This window comes from Misgurnus anguillicaudatus, unplaced genomic scaffold, assembly GCF_027580225.2.
Source record: "Misgurnus anguillicaudatus unplaced genomic scaffold, ASM2758022v2 HiC_scaffold_34, whole genome shotgun sequence".
Taxonomy (NCBI): Eukaryota; Metazoa; Chordata; class Actinopteri; order Cypriniformes; family Cobitidae; genus Misgurnus; species Misgurnus anguillicaudatus.
Window position 1 is genome coordinate 3,900,580 of NW_027395284.1, and position 21,877 is coordinate 3,922,456.

A 21,877-nucleotide genomic window follows, 5' to 3' on the forward strand; every position below is an offset into this window, starting at 1 on the left:
TCATTCAAAGTGCTTTACATAGAAATGAGAAAACCAAAAATCAAATATACATGAATTTTAAATATCAATTAAAAGAAAATAAATGTGATTTTAATAAAAACTGTTTAAATGTATGAAAAAGATTAAAACAGGAATACAAGTTTAAAACTTTTAAAAATAAAAATAAGAATAAAAACAAGAGAAGTAAAAATAATTAAAATAGTGCATATAAAGTTCGGATGCAGCATAGTGCTCATTCAGTAAATGCATACACAGCAAAAAGTCCAGTGTTAAATTAACTCCCACAGAGTTGATTTCAACACTTTTTCAGAGTTTATATAGCTCCACACTCTCCGGAGTTAAAATAACACTTTCAAAATAGTTAAATATTTAACACTATTCCAGAGTTCCTAATTTGACTCCAAAAATGTGTTAAAATAACACTCAAAATAGTTAAATATTTAACACCATTCCAGAGTTCTTAATTTGACTCCAAAAATGTGTTAAAATAACACTAAAGGGATACAGAAAAACAACACTCTTCAGAGTTGCATGTTTAAGGTGGTTAGAATTAGTTTAAATCTGTACAGCCTCAAAAGATCTACAAAATAATGTTAAATAAACAACAGCACAAAAAATATTTGCCATTGACTTGTTTATTTAAAATTCTCACTGTGTAGTGCATTTTGAAGTTTTTAAAACATTACAAAAGAAGGTATGATATACAAACTTTCATCCGCAACACTGTAAGAACTTTGAATATCAAATGGTTTATAAAATTTAATCTCTGACAATTTGATAATACACCTTTCCTCACTTCCTAGTACTCTGAATGCATGAAGATGTTCATCAAAATTCTCAGTGAACAGTTTGTTTACCAACAGATAAATGTCATTTTCAACCAAAAGTACATCACTTATTTGACAGAAGACTGGCATTTCACTTTCTATTGCACTGCACACCACAAGTCCAGCTCTGTATTCTACACCATCAACCTTAACCCAACTGGTTGAGAAAACATCTTTTGATATGAACATTTCAAGCATTTGATTGCCGACCTCATTCCCTATGGAAAATGATTTAATTGGCCCAAACTCATTATGTTTCAGGGTGAAGGTTTCCCAATGGTACGCAATGGCCATCTGATGCTTTTTAGCTAACGATTTTGTTATGTTTTTGAAATTTAAAAAAAAATCTTTGAACATCTTATGTTTGGCTTCGAACCTCATTGACCACATATATAATAAGGGGCCAATTTTCCTTATAGAAGAAGGGTAATGGATCATGAAATGATGTTTAGGAATCAAATTTTTATGTGGATACAAGTACTTAAATAGTTTGTGATGGTCAGCAATCAAGTGCTTCAAATACACGGTCAAACCTGAAGTGAGACAAGGTGAAAACACAATGTTCATTATTTGAAGTAACATTAGCAACAAACTCCAGTGTTTGTGTCCGGGAGGAACAATGTCTCCTAACAAAAGTGGTAGATTTTTCACAAGACATAATGTCTGAATGGAATTTAAACCAATTCCATTTCCAGCACTATCCAAAATAACCTTTGTGGGACGGTTTTTTCTTTCTAAAAATCCATAGTCAAAAGAATAAATCCTTGATAGTAAATCATCTTCAGATATAAAGTTTTGTGTGAGATGTCCAAAAAGCAATTTAATTTCATATTGAGCCACACCCTCAAGAAGGTCATGCATTATATCAAATGAGTAGTTATTGCTAACATGAAAGTACTTAAGTGTATTAATTGTGGAATTTCTTTTCAAACCATATAGTGATCTCAATTGTGGGTTTTCCTTGAGAGACTTGCAATGTATTTCAAAAATTTCTTCTCCACGAAGAACCACCTTAGCATCATCCTCACTGTATACTGTTTGAGAATCATTCTTTTCAATTAAACAAAGGCGACAGAAATGATGGCTACTAAATGACTCATTAAAACCAAGAATTGAATGCATCCCTAGATTATCACCAGTGATTTGTGCGATGGTGCCGTATATCTGCTCATCTGAGAATGGAAGACTTAATCCTTGGCTTTCAAGTATCTTAATATCATTTATCAACGGTTCCAGTATAACATCAAAACCGTACTTGCTTACATCTTGTGTGTGAAAAAGTGCTAACAAATGAATGTTCATCAGAACGGAGTTAAATTTTGGGGGCAAGTTTCTTACAATAAAATAAAGGCAGCCAATTTTGTGGATAGTACGTTTGGAGCCAAGGGGGTTAGCTGTTTCAAAATCATCATAGTATATTTGAATTTGTAATGCATGTCTTTTTGTTGTAAATAAAGGGTGGGATTTAAAATAACTTCCATCGCTAAAATCTGTAAAAGTGTCAGGCTCTGATCTACAATCTTTCCTTAGGAGATCACAAATGTCTGGATTTCTACACATGAATTTCAATGTTTCTAAAATTGGCACATATATAAAAGTATCCTTCACTGGTACTTGGTCATAAGTACCAGATTTCTTATTCAATTTGTTGTCATACCGCACACCTAGTGTTATCTCAACAGGCTCTACAACTCCCCATTTTTCTTTAAAGTATTTATTCCGTTTCCATTCTGTATTCAGATTTGTGAATGGGTTTTCAAATTTTTCAAAAGATTCATTTATTACAGTTTTGTAGGGGTCATTTGCAGGCAAAGCAGAAAGTATGTTATGCTTTGCCTGCGAGTTAAGCTCATCTGTTAGTTCCTCTAAATCTCCCACAATTGAGGACACCAAACTGTTTGGAATCCCACTTGCTTGTATTTTGGCCACAATGGATTCACACAATCCTTTAGCTGAATTCTTAGTAAGCCCTGAATCATTGTTATCAGATAAAGCACTGGAAGGAGATAGATGCTGGGGATTCATAACGTCCTCCAAAGCATAAGATGAGCTTGCAACTGGCTCATTTGCGGAACATCCAACAGTTGAAGTTGGAGCAATCAGCTGAACACTGCTATGAACACTATTGAGGTGCTTACGAAAACCTGCATATGTTTGGAACTGATGCCTACAACCTTGCTGAGAACAAATTAATTTGAACTTATATCCAGGATAATAACTATGTTCACCTCTCAAATGTGAAATCAACCGTTGACTGTCTGGGTGCTCTTTTTGACAAATAAAACAGATCAGCATTATGTCAATATCATACTGCACGGCTTTAAGTTAAGGTTACTGTCTGGTTAAGCAGTCTGGCTCTCAAATCTCTAACCCTGGGAGACTCCTTCATCTGACCTATATCAATGTTATACACTGTTGTCTGCAGGAATGTGTAAAAGTTCATAAGTGCACTATCATAGCACAAATTGAACACAAAATGTGCCTTGAAAAGTTCATCAAAAGCTCCAAGGGAGCGGTTTGCCTGGCATGGGATGAGATGCTTATCCAAGACGATGTAGAAGCACTCAATCTTGCTTTTCTGGCGTCCAACAGCAAGGAGGTACGGATGCTGACGCTGGTTGTTGTTGAGGTGCTCCTCCAAACTGCAGCATGACTAAAGTGGAAAGGAACATAGTATATTAGACTATAACATAATGTCCAGTCATAGAAAACAACAATATAAAAGTGACTTATCAAACAACTCAATATGCAAACAAATGATTTTAAATCTCCATGTTTAGAGCAACACAAAACACAATATCAAAATATGAAACGAGATCAATACCTTATGAAAGACTACAAGTCTTTTAGCAGCATCACATGCACTGATTCTTGGAGACTTCAGTCCTCCTGGTGATGGTGGAAGGAGATGAATCAGTAGAAGAAGGGATGCCATTTCCTGATCGTAGACTAGACACAAAATTCACACACACACACACACACACACACACACACACACACACACACACACACACAAACACATTAATAAATTAATTAATCTAAAACTTCAAATGAAATACTATCCTTAAGTTTGAAGGATAGTTCACCCAAAAATGAAAATTCTGTCATCATTTACTCACTCTCATGTTGTTACAATCCTGTATACATTTGTTCTGATGAACCCAAAGGAAGATATTTTGAGAAATGTTTGTAACCAAACCGTTCGTGGAGCCCAATAACTTATAACTATAGTATTTTTTCCTACCATGGAAGTGAATGGGGTCTGCGAACGGTTTGTAACAACATGGAGGCGAGTAAATAATTACAGAATTTTCATTTTTGGGTGAACTATCCCTTTAAGAATAGACAGCATTTTAAACGTTCACCTGGTTAATGTAGTCTTTTTAAAGGTTTTATGTAGTGCAAGTTATTTATTTGTCATTAATCCGCAATCATCCAATCTCATAGGTTCTAAGTTTGATAATTTTAATATTTTTGTCATCAAAACAAAATAAATTTTAACTGTAACTGCAAATATAGCAGATGTGTAAAAACAAGCAAATCAAATACAACTTACTTGTTTCATGAAGGTCACTACTGTTAGGCCATTCTGCTGAGAGCAACAACTGACTCAGGTCTGCTGTTGAAGTAAGTTGCTTGGCTTCTTTAATGACATTTGGCCTGAAGAACGTGTCCCACTTCTGAAGTAGCCTGGAGGATGTCTCGGTGTCAAACAGGAGAGTGAAGTCTTGATCGACCTTTAAGATGATATTAAACTATAAACAATATTCTTAAATTGCATGCTTTTGAAAAAATGTTATTCCAAACTTACCAGGCCCTTTGTATCTAGGAATCTTGAGAAGGTGGAGAGGATATCAACACTAGAGCCTGAATCTTTAACAAGCTTTTGGCGATACTGAAATGTCTCTCTCATCTTTTGGAATATTAGAGACTTCTCTGTGGTATGGCTGAGCAAAGAAATTGCCTCTTTGCAAGCATCCCCATCAAGTTGTCCTTCACAATTAGTAGCCCTTTGGCATTTTGGGCCTCCTGGAGAAACATCATGAAGGTTGTCTAGTGGCAAAGATCCTCGTCTAATCTTCCTGTGGACTGTTTTCATACGCCAAGCAATGTATCCTGTGTTGCTTGCAGCATCAAAAAAGTGTTCCTTTAAAGAATCAAATTTTCTATGTCACAGATATCATAACATTGCAATTATAACGTGAAAGGGTCATGCAGACGATGACTTACATAGCCTTTCTTGGAATATGGATCTCTGAGGGAAGGGAACAGCATCACTATGCCAAGAGCGTACTGTTCTCTGATAGCTTTAGTAGGGAGTTGCCTAAGGGAAGATATAAAATTGGTCTTAATTAATACAATGTTCATGCAGTTATTTGTTTTTAAAAAAAAAAAGATTAAAAAAAAATACCCATGTGTATCAATCATGTGAGCCACCAGTATGTTGATCATTTGTCGTCTTGCGGCACCTGTAAGGGTTTCCGTTTCTTGATACTCCTGTAATACTGCTTCACCACCAGACTTCAACTTTAGAACATCCTCGACCAACTAAACATAAAAAAAATATATAATAATGAACTAAAATAAAAAATGATCATGGTGATTCACTAATTACCAAAAAAAGCTATATATTGGATCATTTTTATTTCTGGGGGAACAGTACTCACATAAACTCACATAAAATGCTTTGCTCTAACCTGTTTTGCAGACAGTGCAGATGTGTCCTCTTTTCTTTGTCTCTTGTTAGGGACCTCATCTAAGATTACAGTTGATGCACTTGAACAGTTGCTACTGTCAGACGTCTCAGATATGGAAGACAAAGAGTCTGAAAATTCTAAAGAATTAAAGTATTAAAATATTACAAATATTGTGATGCCCCACACAAGAATCAGAAATAGACAATTTATCATATTTATCCTAAGTTGATTGATAACACGACTTCTTAAACATTCAATAAAGCTCACCATCATTTGAGAAAACAGTCAGCACCACATTGCCTTGTCCAATGAGATCGCTGAATATTTCTGCATCAACTTCGGTCCCTGTTGCATCCTTGTATGTAACTTTTGCATCAGGTGGCAAGTAAAATCTCTCAATGACTGAAGAAAAAAATTATTTTTAGGTTGACACCCTTCCTTGCTTCACAACAAATGACTGATTTGAATTCATATATCTTTATGATGCAAGCAAAATGTAAATATTAATTATTTTTCTTTTCCCCCCAATGTATCCCCTTCTACAGAGCATTATATGATAAAGGCAAATACAGAAATGAGGCAATAACACAATACACTGAATTTATCAGATATTAATCAAATTCTTTTTTAAAATTATTTTAAATGAGTAAAAAACCAACCTTTAGCGTGAAATTGCATGAAGTCAAATCTCCCTTCAATGGAATCCAGCTTCACATACTTCTGCTGTTGCTTGTACTTGATCTGGACCAACATTTCACCTGGAACATGCAAAAGCATTTGCCATTGTAAATCGTTGTAAAAAAAACAGCTGTATGGATGGATGCACGTTGTAATATCACAATTTACAGATGTGGAGGATCACGTTGCAGACGTGACCGTAGACTGCACCGTATATATGTTTTAAAACGACGCGATGTATACAGTATATTATAGGCTTTGTGAAAGACCGTTTTAATAAATTCGGTAAATCATTTTAATTAATTCGAGGCCACTCTGTAATAATGTGATTCCTTGTTTTAGTTAAATCGAAACGCACGAGCGCAGTAAACTATTGGCACCACGATGTACGTTAATGTAACGTATAACTGAAGGCCGTTTCACACGGTACGCGGCAACCGCAAGTGTTTAGTTCTTTTTCAATAGGAGACATGCGGAAAGCGGGAAAACGGGGGCGGTTACAGAAGTGAAGCGGAGTTGGTCCACACGCCTTGCTCCTGCACCCAAAATCCTATTCCTTTTAAGGACACGGCACTTCATGGCAGGCGCCGTTGAAGATACTGACATTTGCACTAAATGCTGCACAAAACGCTTCTAATTGAAGAGAAAAGCTGAAGCCGCTCGGCGGTTTTGCCGCGTACCGTGTGAAACAGCCTTAGGCTGTGTGTTTGCGTTCATTTCCACAAATAATGTTTTTGCGCAGTGCTCCACGTTATATTGTACATTTTGCTACTGAATGAGCACCAATAATAAATGTAAAAGTATGATTTAAGTTAACTCACCTTTCAAAGCCACACGAGGATAATGGCGGCGTCTTCATCGATTTCACCAGGGACGATCGGAAATGCGTGGGTGGAGTCTAATTACGTCTGTTTGGAGTTTTTTTAACACTGATGATCAACTCTGTGAAATAACTCCAACACCAAACACTATTTTACTCTGAATGTGTTAAAATTACTCTTTGGGTGTTAAAATCAACTCAGAAATGTTTAACACCAAAATTTCAACTCTCCAATTTTTGCTGTGTAGCTAAACAGATGTGTTTTGATTCTGGATTTGAATGTGACTACTGTTGGAGCACATCTGATCTCTTCTGGAAGCTGGTTCCAGCTGCGACTGGCATAATAGCTAAAAGCTGACTCTCCTTGCTTTGAGTGAACCCTTGGTATTTCTAGCTGATGTGATCCTAATGATCTGAGTGACCTGTTGGGTTTATATTCAATGAGCATATCAACAATGTATTGAGGTCCTAGTCCATTGAGTGATTTATATACCATTAATAATACTTTAAAATCAATCCTAAATGTAACTGGTAGCCAGTGTAGAGACCTGAGGACTGGTGTGATATGTTCATATTTTCTGGTTCTGCTCAGAATCCTGGCAGCAGCGTTCTGAATGAGCTGGAGCTGTCTAATGGTCTTTTTGGGAAGGCCAGTGAGGAGGCCATTACAATAATCCACCCTGCTGGTGATAAAAGCATGCACAAGTTTCTCTAAGTCTTGTCTGGAAACAAAGCATCTAATTCTTGCGATATTTTTGAGATGATAGTATGCTGATTTAGTTATTGCTTTGACATGACTACTGAAACTAAGGTCAGACTCCAGAATCACACCAAGATTCCTGACTTGATTTTTAGTTGTTTGACCCCTAGCGTCAAGGTATGCATTCACCTTGAGAACTTCATCTTTGTTTCCAAACGCAATGACTTCAGTTTTCTCTTTGTTTAACTGAAGAAAGTTTTGGCACATCCAACTGTTAACTTCATCAATGCATTTGCACAGGGAGTCAATGGGGCTATAGTCGTTAGGGGATAGAGCTAAGTAGATCTGAGTGTCATCTGCATAACTGTGATAGGCAATTTGGTTATCTCTCATTATTTGGCTTAGTGGGAGCATATACAGGTTGAACAGGAGTGGCGCTAGAATTGAGCCTTGCGGGACTCCGCATGTCATGGATGTCCACTCAGATTTATGGCCACCTATACTTACATAATAACCTCTCCCTTCTAAGTATGACCTGAACCATTTTAGGACCATCCCAGAAAGCCCGACCCAGTTTTCCAGCCTGTCAAGAAGTATGTTGTGATCAACAGTGTCAAAAGCAGCACTGAGGTCGTAGCACCAGCACTGATAGTTTGCCTGTGTCTGTATTGAGGCGAATATCATTTATTATCTTTATGAGCGCTGTCTCTGTACTGTGGTGTGGTCTGAAACCAGATTGAAAAATGTCAAAGTAACCATTAGAAATTAAGAATTTGTTCAGCTGATTGAAAACAACTTTTTCAATGATCTTGCCTATGAAAGGAAGATTTGAGATTGGTCTGTAGTTGCTCAATACAGTGTTATCTAGGTTGCTCTTTTACAGGAGGGGCTTAACAACTGCAGTTTTAAGGGACTTTGGAAAAGTCCCAGAGATAAGTGATGAATTTACCACTTCTAGGAGATCTGGTTCTAAACAGATAAAGACACTTTTGAAAAAAGATGTTGGGATTGTGTCAAGGGCGCAGGTTGATGTTTTAAGATGCTGTACTGTTTCTTCCAGAATTTGACCATCAACTGCTTCGAAATCAGACATCGTAACTACTTTCTGATGTTGTGATCTGACTTGTCCGACCCCTGCGCAGCTCAAGGATGTACTGATCACCTTTCTGATATTATTGATTTTCTCAGAGAAGAAGTTAGCAAACTCACTACATTTGCTGTCTGAGAGCATTTCACTTGGAATGTGACTTGGGGGGGTTGTTAGTCTCTCTATAGTAGCAAAAAGAGTGCGTGTGTTATTTATGTTGTTGTTTATAATATTTGAAAAGAAAGTCTGTCTAGCTTTGCCTAGTTCCACACTGAAAGCACGAAGGCTGTCTTTATAGATATGATAATGGACTACAAGTTTTGTCTTCCGCCACATGCGCTCAGCTTTTCTGCATTGTCTCTTCATATTCTGCACCTCTGTTGAGTTTCTCCAAGGTGATTTTTGCCTGCCATTCTTCTTCCTGACTTTCACAGGAGCAATATCATCGATTGCACTCTTAACTTTAGAATTAAAGGAATCAAGGAGAAAATCAACAGAGTCTGCAGATATGCTTGGTGTTAAAGATATAGCCTTCATAAATAGCACACTGGTGTTCTCATTTAAGCATCTCTTTTTGACAGACACAGATTTAGTTTCAATAGTAGGAGAGATTAATATATCAAAGAAAATACAGAAATGATCAGACAGTGCTACATCCTTAATAACAATTGATGAGATGTTTAAACCCTTACTGATAATTAAATCTAGAGTGTGTCCACGATTGTGTGTGGGTCCATGTACATGTTGAGTCAGATCAAAAGTATTTAAAACAGCTGTGACATCTTTTGCCATAATACTGTCTGGCTTATCTATGTGAATGTTAAAATCTCCAGCAAGAGCAAAACAGTCAAACTCTGAGGAAATCATTGATAACAGTTCTGTAAAGTCCTCAACAATTGCTGGAGAGTATTTTGGGGGCCTGTAAATAATGATCAGTAGAATGCGTGGGGTACCTTTCAACACAATACCTAGATATTCAAAAGACGGGTAATTCCCAAATGACACTTGCTTACATTGATAGACATCTTTAAAAAGAGAAGCTACACCTCCCCCTCTCCTAGCATTTCTGCAGACATTCATATAAGTAAAGTTAGGAGGGGCTGTTTCATTAAGGACTGTTGCACTGTAGCTTTCTTCTAGCCATGTTTCATTTAGAAACATAAAATCCAGGTTGTTTGTGGTTATTAAGTCGCTGACTAGAAGTGATTTATTTTTAAGTGAACAGATGTTTAAAAGTGCTAACTTAACAGTACTAATTTTTTCCCTAACAGAGATCTTAGTTTGATATATCACAGGCAGCAGATTAGATTGATTTGCCACACGGTTTGATACAGCCTTAGGCTTTCTATCATGTACTAGAACAGAAATAGAGAAAGATATAGGTACACTGAGTTCCTGCTTTTTATGTATACAATTGAAAGTATTAGTATTCTCATAGCAGGAACTCGACACACATCACTGAGAGCCGTTATCAGTTGTTTTTGGTTCACCTACAGCAGATGGAGGAGGGTGTGTGTCTTGGCGTTGTGTCTGAGACCGAAGAGCTCTCACAGGACGAGGAGGGGGAGCTGGGCCCACTGGTTTTGGTGGTTGTGGGGCTTGTCGTTTTCTGGTCGAAAGCTGGGGGCTCGCAGCAATAGAGTGGGATAGTTTAGTTCCAGCATAAACCAGTTCCTCCATTTTTCCGGAGAAGGTCAAAAGCGGGGATGCTGGAGAGAGGAATGACATATCTAGTGAGGAGGAGTCCTGTTTCTCTGATGTGACCGGAGGCTGTGATATGTAGTCCTGGTTTCCCTGGCTGTTTTCCAGAAAGTCGTCCTTGGGTGCTGAATCTTGGAGCAGTTCTAATCTGACACAGTCTGACTGTGGTGAGCTCTGTGGGCATGACTCAGCTGAGATTGTGTCCATGAGCAGTGGTTGTTGTGGCTGCGTGGTGTTATCTCTGTCCTTGTGGGATATGTCGACGTCATGTCCATTTAGGTGCTGAAGAGAAGACCTGTGGTCATTCATACTCTGTCCAGGTGTGTGTGTGCCATTCAGGTTGAGTGGATTGGCACACACTGCTGAAGGATGATGAAGGGAGAAATAGATATTGTCCTTTAGCACTCTTGCACCCAGTCTGTTTGGGTGGATGCCATCCTGTTTAAATAGTTGTCTCTGACTCCAGAAAAGATTGAAGTTGTTGATAAAGTTCAGTCCCTTTATGTTGCAGGTTTTTTGCAGCCATGTATTAAGTCCAAGCAACCGTGAAAACCTATTTGTTCCTCTTGCTGGAAGTGGTCCACTGATGAACGGCTGAACTTTCACTGTTCTGAGTGTTTCAAAAAGTTTGTTGAAATCCCTCTTAAGGAGTTCAGATTGCTCTTTGTGAATATCATTCTTCCCCACATGAATGACAACTCGATTTACAGTCTTATGTTTCATCAGAATGTTTTGAAGTTCCCTGTTTACATCAGAAACAGTTGCTTGTGGAAGGCAGCACGTAGTTGAGTCCCTGTTGTTAATGTTTCTGATAAGTGAGTCGCCCAATATCAGAGTTCTGGGCTCGGATGCGCTCTGCGCTGAGTGCCGCTGTCTGCTCGATCTTGAGCGGCGGTTAGCATCAGCTGCTGGCTGATTAGATCGGTGTTCAATCACATTTATCACATTTGGGGATTCCTCACTCATATTCATTAATATTTCAAATCTGTTCTCAAGATGTATAGGTGGTGGTAGAAAGTCAGTGTTTGCAATCCTTGTCATAGCTGTATCTGGGGTAGAGGAAGCTACTGCAGCAAAATGTGATGCTCGTGACAGTCTGATTTCTCGAGTGATTTTGGGTCTTGCTCCCTGTTTGTACCATTGATTGGTGTGTTGATCATTAGATTCATGGGACTCACCGGCTGTATGCTGAGGGCGTCCATGATGACGAAGCTCTGTTGTGTGTTCCGTCTGGTTTTGTAGTCCTGTAAGTAACTTTGTTTCAAGAACAGCAATCCTTTGTAAAAGTCTGTGGCAGTTTGTGCAGCAAGTAGATTTTTGATGAGGCATTTCTTTTTCTTATCCTTTTGAATGAAGGCAGCTGTGTTTTTCCTTCTGGAATGTAAGCTGATGGCGGTGGGAGGCTAGACAGATGAAAAATGCCACTTTTTTGTAATCCTCCAGTCCCGAAAGTTTAACGTTGATGCCAAGCTTTGTTGTTTGAGCACTATGCTGATTTGCTGATTTGCTGAAGTTAAAATTATAAGATAAAATATAAAAAGCGATAGAGCAAAGCGCGGAGCAGTAAGCAAAAGCGTCCGAACAGTAGCGAAGCAGGAAGGTTGAGCGTGAATGGAGAATGGAGGTCCTAAGCAGGCTCATCTCTGAATGGAAAAACACAGACGCGCTGTTTTTAAACACTCTCCGTGTGTCTCATTATTTTACTAGCTCATAAATCAGTCTGTGAATCCCCAATCAGAAGTATTATTCCGTCAAAGATCAGCGCTCTTGGATGTTACGTTAAAGTTAATGGGAGAAATGTCTTGTCACATCGTGTGGACGATTAACACTTAGAAAGAGGAATATAAACACTCGTTTTTTTCCTGGAGCTATATTTCTTATCAGAACGCGAAAACACCGTGGAACTGCAGGTAAGCACCGCAGCTTTTAAATGTGGACATTGATCATTTACTTTATCGTGACCTGACTATTAAAACATGTTATGAGATATCGCCACTGGTATATTTATAAGCAGCATGCAAAAACATATCTCTGACACTTATAAAAAACCGTTTTATATAGTACTGACAAGAACAAAGTTTAATAATAATAATCGAGTGCTCGTATCGCGTTAAGAATAAATGAGAAAGCAATAGTAACGTTATACAAGTAGTTTTATTAACTTTTACCTCGCGCCAAAACAATAACAACACAAAAGACACTAAATATGAATTAAAAAACAAGTAATAGTTTGATCATGACACCAAATACTGCTGATTTGATCTCATTTTGACGATCATAAACAAACAAGGCCAACATGAGAGCCAGGGTTTCTCTGTCAGAGATGTAGCCCAGAGAGGGCGGTGGTCAGCGGGGCGAGTGAACACTGACGTCCGCTCATGCTTTGGTTCTCATTCGTACCGAATCTCACTAAGCAAACGTTCAAACAGGCGCTATCTTTACTAATCGACTGCAGATTTAAATATAATACATATACATTCTCGACTGAACTAATCTTAAAACTACACTTTGTGACCAAGAAACGGTAATATAAAGTAACGGCTTTTCCGTCCATTGAGTTGTTATGAGCTTCAAAGCAGCCGAAAGTTTTACCTGTCATTCTGGCCGCCCTCAAATCCGTGGCGGCCTCGTGCCTCTGGCCTAATCACAGCCGTGATGATATAGAGCTATATCACACTCCTACTCGAGCGATATTGCTTAACTCCGCCCCAGTGTTTACAAGTGTGTAGAAAGAGGACCGTTCCGACGTTGTTGTATGTGGAATAATACTAATTTTCTTTGTGTCAGTTTGTTGTTTAAAATGGTCTGCAAATGTGTGTTTCCTGTAACACGTGACCTTTCCACAGCATTACGCAATTATGTGAGATCGCGCTGGTGCATCACAGGACGGGATGAAGACAAGAAGTTGTGGTTTAAAAGTGCATATTTTTTATTTTTCTTCGTTACATAAGACCCTTATGCCTCGTTTGGGATCGTTTAGAGTCCTTTTAAACTGCAATTTTAAACTGCATTGAAACGAAGTTAAGTTTTGGGGTCCATTAAAGTCCATTAAAAGGGGAAAAATCCTGGAATGTTTTCCTCAAAAAACATATTTTTTCTCGACTGAACAAAGAAAGACATCAACATTTTGGATGACATGGTGGTGAGCAAATGATCTGGATTTTTTTTTTTAAGAAAATTGACTTATCCTTTAGGAGTGTAGCTTCTTCTAAAATTCTCTCTTTATAACAAATGTTTGCAAATTAACATGAGGGTGAGTAAATAATGACAACATGTTATGTGGAACCACTCTTTGAAAGCCTATAAAAGTTTATAATATAAAGAGCTGATGCTGTCTCTCAGGTTAGTTTGGTCCCATCTCTTCAGCATCTCCATCCATCCTCATATTCCTCTCATCTCGCCTGTCATCCCGCAGTCTACCTCTGCCTACTTTCCCTTCCACCTTGAACTTGTTCTATGGCCCACACAGTGCCGGAGAGCAGATTAATGCCGCTCTTTGGAATCTCAGTCACATCGTTGCCACTTTTCAGCCTTCTCTCCGTCGCTAACATAAATCACGTGTTTCCCATCTGTCAGAGCTGACTAATGTCCACTGCCAGCCATCCGACCGGATCTTTTGCCCGACTGCAGCTCCAGCATGAAGGCAAAGAAAGCGGCGTCAGTACACTTACAGGACAATTAGAAATACAGTGGAAAGAAACACAGTGTGTTTATTAAAGAGCACCTATTTCATTGCTAAAAAACAACGCTATTTTGTGTATTTGGTATAAAACAATGTGTTTGTGTGGTTTATGGTAAAAAAATTTTTTTTTTCTGATTTCTGATTTTCTGATTCCTCTGACAATTGATCGGGCAAATGCGCGTTTTCTCAATGAATGAATTACGTTGAAATACCGCCACATTCAAAAGCCAGAGGGCGCTTTCGTGCAGAAACTCCATTTGTGCCACAGAAGAAGTATCATTACAAACACTATTCCAGGAAATATCTAGAGGAATATTTATATCGCTGTTCTTCAGATTGTTTCAGGTATTTTTATGATAATAGAGAATGATTGTGTTTGACGAATGTTGCCTTTTTAATGCACGTTATAAATGAGTCAAACTCGTAGTGATTTTAGATTGATAAGGACTTCCTACTGATCACAGAGCCGTAGTACATGCACAAGCTGTGCATGAAACACTGAATCGGAGCCTTACGATTCAGAATGGATTTTAGACAGGTCTTTTTAATGGGAACGCGATGCATCGATGCACATCCCTATTACACACCAAAGGAAATGTAAAATCATGAATTGGTGCTCTTTAAAACATTGCCGCCAATCCAGGAATAAATGTGTTTGTTGTCTTTAGGGTTTAGGCCTACTTGACTGAAATGTTTTTAAAAAAAATGATCTGGCATATGTCTGAATGTTTGAAAATAGTTATGTTAAGAGAATTATCACTTTTCTAACATATACATTTTTATATTAATAGGAAAAATGTTTTGAATTGGATGATTTGGACTGAAAAATGAAGAAAAAGCAGACAATGCAGAAATTACAAGTCCCTGCCCTGTCTGTGTAAGGGAATGGGACTTGAGCCTAACCCAAAAATGCAATTACAAATATATATATATATATATATATAAATATTTTTTATTTATTTTTTTTTCAAAAATTGTTTCTCTTATTTAATATAGTTCTCATCACACTGATTTACTTTTAAACATTTGTTTTTCTAATAAGTCTGGTTTTAGTTGGCAGAGTTGTATAGTACTTAAGTATTTTTACTTTCTACATAAAAGTAAATTTTCAATTATTCGTATTTTATTAGTGTTTTTCTTTGGAAAACAAACATTCCAAAACATATTATCATAATTTTTACTCCACAACATTTCATAATTTCAAGTTTTTGGTTTATATTTAATATTTAAGTACATTAAACATCTAGTAATTTTTTGTACTTTTACTTAAGTAAAATAAAATTTCGTACTTCTACTCAAGAAAGTAAAAGTACACAATTTTTATGTAATTAGGCATTAAATCAATTTTAATATGCAATATATAATGAATACACAGTATGATTTTATGCTTTAGAATGTAGTGAACATTTTTTAGTAAAGTTTTTTTTTTCCCAAGACAAACACTCTGATAAAGCATAGATGCTTGGAAAATGTAACTAAAATACTTAAGTATTATACACCTCTGTTAGTTGGTAATAAAATGCTATTAATGCTGACGACATGATTTGTGTGTTTGTGATTGAGTCATACGGGAATATGGGCGGGGCCTTGATAACACGGCTCGACCTTACGATTTTGGGTTCATTATCAGTGGCGGCCCTGACTTCTTTTTCAAAGGGCACACGATGCGAAGCTCGTCCCAAAAAATCTAAATATGTGTTTGTTGCGTCAAGTAAACACGTGCATCACGTCTCATTTCAAAATAAGTGCCTGCTGCAGGGTTTATGATAACAGTGACACTCACGTTTGCCAGATACTCGCATAATCTCATGCGTAATCAGAGTTTAGTGTTAAGTGAGTGTCTTGCGAGTATTTTGTGAACGTGAGCATCTCTTTTATCATAAAAGGTTTTGACACGTGTGCAGCAGGCACTTATTTTGACAAGACACATGATGCACATGGTTCACATGACGCAACAGACACATATTTTAAAACCACGAGCAACACACATGACACTCCGAACACTTATTTTGAATTTGTGCCCCTCGGAAGAGCAGTCATGCACTGCAAAAATTTTTTTTTGCTTGTTCTATGAACAAAATTACTTAAAACTTATTTTCTTGGGTCGTTTTGCTCATCAAGAAAAAGCATCTTAATTTAAGAATTTTTAGATATTTTTACTGAAAACAAGACAAAAATACTAAGATTTTTTTATCTTGAAAATTATTTTTTTCAGTGTGAGCCGCCACTGTTTATTTTTTACATGACTTAAATTATATGCTTATAGTCAGTTGAAAGTCTTTTGAGGGATTAACACAAAAATGTGTTTGGAGATATAAAGCCGACTAATACTGTAATGACTGGTAGTTGACAAGAAGTTTTTATAGTGATAAAAGTGGAAAAAAATTGTACCAATTGAAAGCTAATAACACACATCTGTTAATCAAGCTTGACAACTTTATATAAAATTTTTGCACATTCAGGTCCACTTATTAGTCCAAATATAGGTGTCTATATTTTTTAGTTTGTCACTCATGCTATAACTTTTCACCATTACCACAGGACACATATTTTATCATATTCTATCTGAGATGCATTCATGTTAAAATTAAGTATTTTCACCCAGAGACTTACTTCTCTTATAACTTTAACATTATAATTCGCTCCTGTTGGAGATGTTGTGTTCCAGTGCTCTCTGTGCTACTAATTATACACGAGTGCCATGAATTCCTCTTTAAAGCTGTTGGTTTTGAATATTAATATCCTCAAGCAGACATGTGGGCGACGTGCTCAAAAACATATTCCAGGAACACAAGCTTATATCATTGTGGGTGCAATCAATGAACCCAAGGATATTTTTTCTCACAGAAATGTGTCATTGGATACGTCTCTATAGCTGTACATACTATATTAGGAATTGTCAAGAAATCTGTTATGCCATATCATGTCGACGTGTTATGAGTAATTGAATTATGTTTATAAAAGCCAACTTGCTGCCATGACCAAACATGCGTACATCCAAACACATCAGCCAATCAGAGAATCGGAAGATGACGACTGCATGCAAATTTTAAACATTTAATTTCTTCACGTATTTTCCTATTGGATCAAATATAGCTGCAAGCAGCAATTAATTAAAAGCTTTGGGTACAGAAGGCTATTGTGAAAAGGCAGATGATTGGAAATTTGACTCTTTATGCCTGATAGGACTTAAATATTTCACCAATTGTAGCTCATTATTGAAATATGCAACTTTATTTTCCTTGCTTGCTCTTTCAAACAATTTCTAGATATAGCACATACAGTATGTGACCCTGTCTGTGAAATCCAGGTTTAAGTCTCATAATACAATAATGAGATAAGGAGCATCAAAGTTTAATTTCACTTATTAATTTCAAACTTTGACATGACCTTACTTTGAAGATATATTTGAAGATATCAAGGTTATTTTTTCACAGAATGTTCTTTACATTTTGTAGTATGGTTTTGTGAGAAAAAAAGAAATAGCAAATTGAGATGTAATTCGTTTTTTAAATGACGTTTGCATTTCAATGTGTCCCTCACGAAGTCTGTGATTTTATGTACCGATTCAGATGTGACTTAAATTCACAGGCTATTCAAGAGGTTACTTAGGAAATTTGTGCTGGTGTTAAGTGTGTAGTTTTATATTTCTTTTAAAATATATGTTTTCCTAAAGGGTTTTTTGCATATTTAAAATGTTTTGTGAAGTTTGTTTTTATTTATAAACATTCTTTGCAAAGTAATTTTTTCGTGTCCTCCCTCATCTGTCACGGCTTGAGCCGGTCATGACACATTTGATTTTAATTCATCAACATAACTTATACAAATCCAACTAAAGTAGCCTACTCGTTTTATATAACTAGCTGCTTATAATAAATCAATAATTTAAGAAATCATAATTAATAAAAATTTGTTATTTTCATTAATTAAAGCAACACTATGTAGTTTTTTTACCTTTAAATAATGTCTCTAAAATTATTTCAGTGATAGAACAACTTTTAACTGGACAAATTGTACTGCTGCTGCAACCTGAGCAGCCTCCTAGCTGCTACAAGCACACTCTGAAAGTGGCGGTGGAGGGTAGAGCACACAGCCCCGCCCCTCCCCCTGCCTGCAGAAGAGTGTCTGATACCAGGCACTGTTGCGCTTTTCAACCACATGGGGGAGCTGTAAGTCATTTTTACATGGAAACTACATAGTGTTGCTTTAACAGTGTATGATATTTGGTTCGTCTTGATTTAAAAAAAAAAAATTCCACCGAATGGAAAAAACATCCATGTCTGAATGAATGGGACGCAGGAAGTACAATACAGTATACGCGAGTTAGTAAGACTTTATGGCAGATCACATGAAATAACGTGTTTTCAAAAAATATTGCTGGCAAAGACCGAATATGCATTCGAACGGGATTACATTTCTCAGAGGACCTCGACAAAAATCATAAGTAAATTGCTCTGAATAGTTAACAGAGGTCGTGAGAGAAAACATAGACATTGCTGATTAAGGAGGGATTAAAAAATAATATTATTTTTGTTATTATATTTATGTTCAAAATTCAAATAAATTTGTCATAGGCCTTGTCAATTTTAACATTAGCCCTGCAACCTTTCTTTACTCTGATACAAGGCCATCAGCAAAGTAGCATCGGTGGCCTTACATTTTAATTTCTGCAAAACTCAACAAACTTGTTCCTAAGTATGTCAATACAGTTCATGGCAGATTAGTTTTGCCTTTAAATACTCTGCCTTTTAACATATCATATATACATAAAATATATGGATCCTTGAGGCAAATTTGTTCCCAATGAAGAGATGGACTCTCATGTGAAATTATGAGTCTAATGGGGCGGTGGGAATAAAGTTCTAAATATTGCAAATTTAACCACTAGCTGCTAGGCAACCATTCATCCCATCTATCCCATAATCACACAAAAAGCAATTAGCACAAACCCTTCCAGCACACAAAGCTTGGTGAGATTTCACATTTACAGAAGTTAAACTGCACAATAATGATACTGGGCCAAAGCAGAAGCAATAGAAATCCAGCATACAGTGGATTCCTAATGAATGATTCTGCCAGATGTCTCTGCCGCGACTTTAATGAGATGCAAATTGAGCTTGTCACAAATAATAAAAGTGCATCAGGTTATAATTTTTAAATGAATTATTGATAAACAGGTGACACGTGTCTTTTCCACTGTTTAAGATGCGAAGTGCATCCTGGTTTGATATTTTACATGGTTAGACATAAAGGCAAAACGTGACGCTCTGTGTCTCCTGCAGGACATGGATTTCATTCAACTCTTGCTCTTCCTGAGATTTGTGAAGAGGTGAAGGAGAGTTATTCCAGAAGTGAGTGCTTGGACTCTATGTGTTAGGATGGAGTGGGCTGTCGCGCTGGCTCTTCGAGGGTTGCCTCTCCATTTGTTTTGGCTGAGATGTCTGGCCATTAGTTTAAACTGGAGACAGTTGCAGGTTCTTTAAATCTAGGTTAGAGACGAGGTGAGTCAAAGTGTGCTGGACATCTGACTGATTGATATAGGCCCTGTCCCAAATGGCACACTCCGGACTTGTGGTCTTCCTCAGAGTCCGCACTTTGATAACATCACGTAGTCCAGACTTTAGGGACCCTTGATGCAAGTCCACGTAGATGCACCGGAGTCGTATTTTGGGACAGACTCATACCGGAAATAGGTAGAGAAGTTGCCCATCAGTGTGAACTCCTTCCTTACGTCGTCTGATTGGTCTGATTGCTCTTTCACAATGACTTCTGGGTTGGTAAAGTGCGCGAAGCTGGCTGCAGTGCGGGCATCGCTGAAGACCACATCAAGGGGGCAAAGGAGGCGCTGATGAGCACACTTGAAAGCGTAAAAATGACAAAGCATAAAAATGACAAAGCGTAAAAATTACGCACGCGCAATTTAACTCTTTCACTGCCATTGACGAGATATCTCGTCAATTAAGAGAAAACGCTTCCCCGCCAATGACGAGATTTTCCGTATTTCCGCAATACCGCTATTATCCACCCTTCCGCAACTTTTTAAACCCGGAAGTATTGCCCTATGGCAAGCAGCTGCATGTCCGTGTCTGTTTTAAAAATCACTCTGAATGGGATCTCTATGAAAAGTCCGTCACAAAAATGGAATTATCTCTGCATTTTACTCAAAATGTGGTGTTTTTGCAGAAACCTACCCATATTCAAAAGCTGATTACAAAAGACCCACTGAAGGTAGGATGAAACGTTTTTTTTGTTTGTTTGAAAGCAGAGGGTCTGTTCTTTCATTTGGTATATTGTATGTTTATATATTTAAAGAAGAACATTTTCTGGAAGGCATTAAACTTTGGTGAAAATCATGAAAAACGCTGGCGCTGGCTGGCAACTTTTTTTTTAAAACGCTGGCGGTGAAAGAGTTAAGGCCACGAGACCGAAAGTTCACATGAAGTGCGCCATTTGGGACAGGGTCATAGAGGAGGCTGAGGCCAGTTATCATACAGTAAGTTCATTCGGTGGACTTATTTTGCTTGTTTTCTACGCGGTATTGTTTCAAACATTAAAATTTTAGGATCTTGTTGTTTGGTAAACCTTGCACAGTGCACAATAAAAACTACACCAGCATTTAGGCAATAGTCAAGTGTGTTGAGTGGGCGTGGTTTCAGCTGCGACAGCAGACATGCCCCCAGGAGAATCGTGCCTGTTCTTCCAAAATTTTGATAACTTATTTTATTTATTTGGTGTTTTTGTATCATTCAAATTTGGCTAGGTGGTTAATATAATTTAATATCGGACTACTCACAAATAACTTTTCTTTTACTTTTACATTTTTGCTGTTTTACATTTTTTTTTTCTTTGGTTATTGCATTGTAAAAAATACTTTGTTACCTTAAAATTTTTTGTTGCATCAACTCGGATTTAAAAGTCATTTCAACTTACTATTATTTATCTTGACTAGAGATGAGTTGTTATAACTTATTACACGGCTCTCTGGAATGCTTGATTCTGATTGGTCAGTTGAGACATTTGCAGGTTCGTTCTTTTCAAATAATAACCGCTCCAAATTAATAACGCATAGCCGGACTACTTGCACGAGTGAAATCGCTCCGCGCCAATAAAGATCAATAAAGATTACTGTCTGTTTGGCGCCATCTTGTGACAAACACTGGACAACCACGACAAGACACAGACAGCTTACTGAGACTGAACTTGACAAAATAGAGCATGACAGCTACGAAGCCAACACACACAAAAATACAGAATGGGGATTAAAACTTCTCAAAGACTGGCTAAAAGAGAAAAAATGGAGACAGACAAGTATGAAGCAGAGGATCTTAATAAGGTATTACAATCATTTTATGCATCTGTGCAAAGTTTCGCGGAAGGATAAAAATGTTAATTTAAAACAAATATGCCAATAAAATGTTTCAAATTCATATTCATGTCCAGTTTTTTTTCTTATGTGGCAAGTAGCCGTGTAATAAGCGGGATAATGTAGAGGCAGCCGGTAGTTATTGGGAAATAAGCCCCTTCAGTGTGATACAAGACCCTCCGCTTCGCGTCGGGTCCTGATCACACTGTCGGGGCTTATTTCCCAATAACTACCGGCTGCCTCTACATTATCCCTTACTTATACAATTAAGTTGACTTTTCTCAACTATATTTTATAAGTTGTGACAACTCATCTCTGTCGA

General features: G+C 37.3%; 1 protein-coding gene across 2 annotated transcripts; it reads right to left on the reverse strand.

Moving 5' to 3' along the window:
* Positions 1 to 260: 260 nt before the first annotated feature.
* On the reverse strand, positions 261 to 7,269 carry LOC129435077 (uncharacterized). Of its 2 annotated transcripts, XM_055193583.2 has the most exons (10): positions 7,024 to 7,269; positions 6,184 to 6,282; positions 5,792 to 5,926; positions 5,525 to 5,661; positions 5,239 to 5,375; positions 5,058 to 5,151; positions 4,639 to 4,974; positions 4,384 to 4,564; positions 3,652 to 3,776; positions 261 to 3,480 (listed from the first exon to the last, which is right to left on the reverse strand). In XM_055193583.2, exons 2-10 carry the CDS (start codon positions 6,275 to 6,277, stop codon positions 3,148 to 3,150), a joined length of 1,572 nt encoding a protein of 523 aa, XP_055049558.1. In that variant the 5' UTR covers positions 6,278 to 6,282; positions 7,024 to 7,269; the 3' UTR covers positions 261 to 3,147. The 2 variants fall into 2 exon arrangements, with proteins under 2 accessions (XP_055049558.1, XP_073722124.1); XM_073866023.1 differs by lacking the exon at positions 7,024 to 7,269 and having other exon boundaries at positions 6,184 to 6,823.
* Positions 7,270 to 21,877: the final 14,608 nt, after the last annotated feature.

Coding starts and splice junctions, on each gene's coding strand:
- LOC129435077 (XM_073866023.1), bottom strand. CDS start 6,301: ATGCTTTTGCATGTTCCAGGTGAAATGTTGGTCCAGATCAAGTACAAG. Junction 4,975..5,057: donor CATATTCCAAGAAAGGCTAT/GTAAGTCATCGT, acceptor GATTCTTTAAAG/GAACACTTTTTTGATGCTGC. Junction 3,777..4,383: donor TAGTGACCTTCATGAAACAA/GTAAGTTGTATT, acceptor TTTTGTGTCTAG/TCTACGATCAGGAAATGGCA.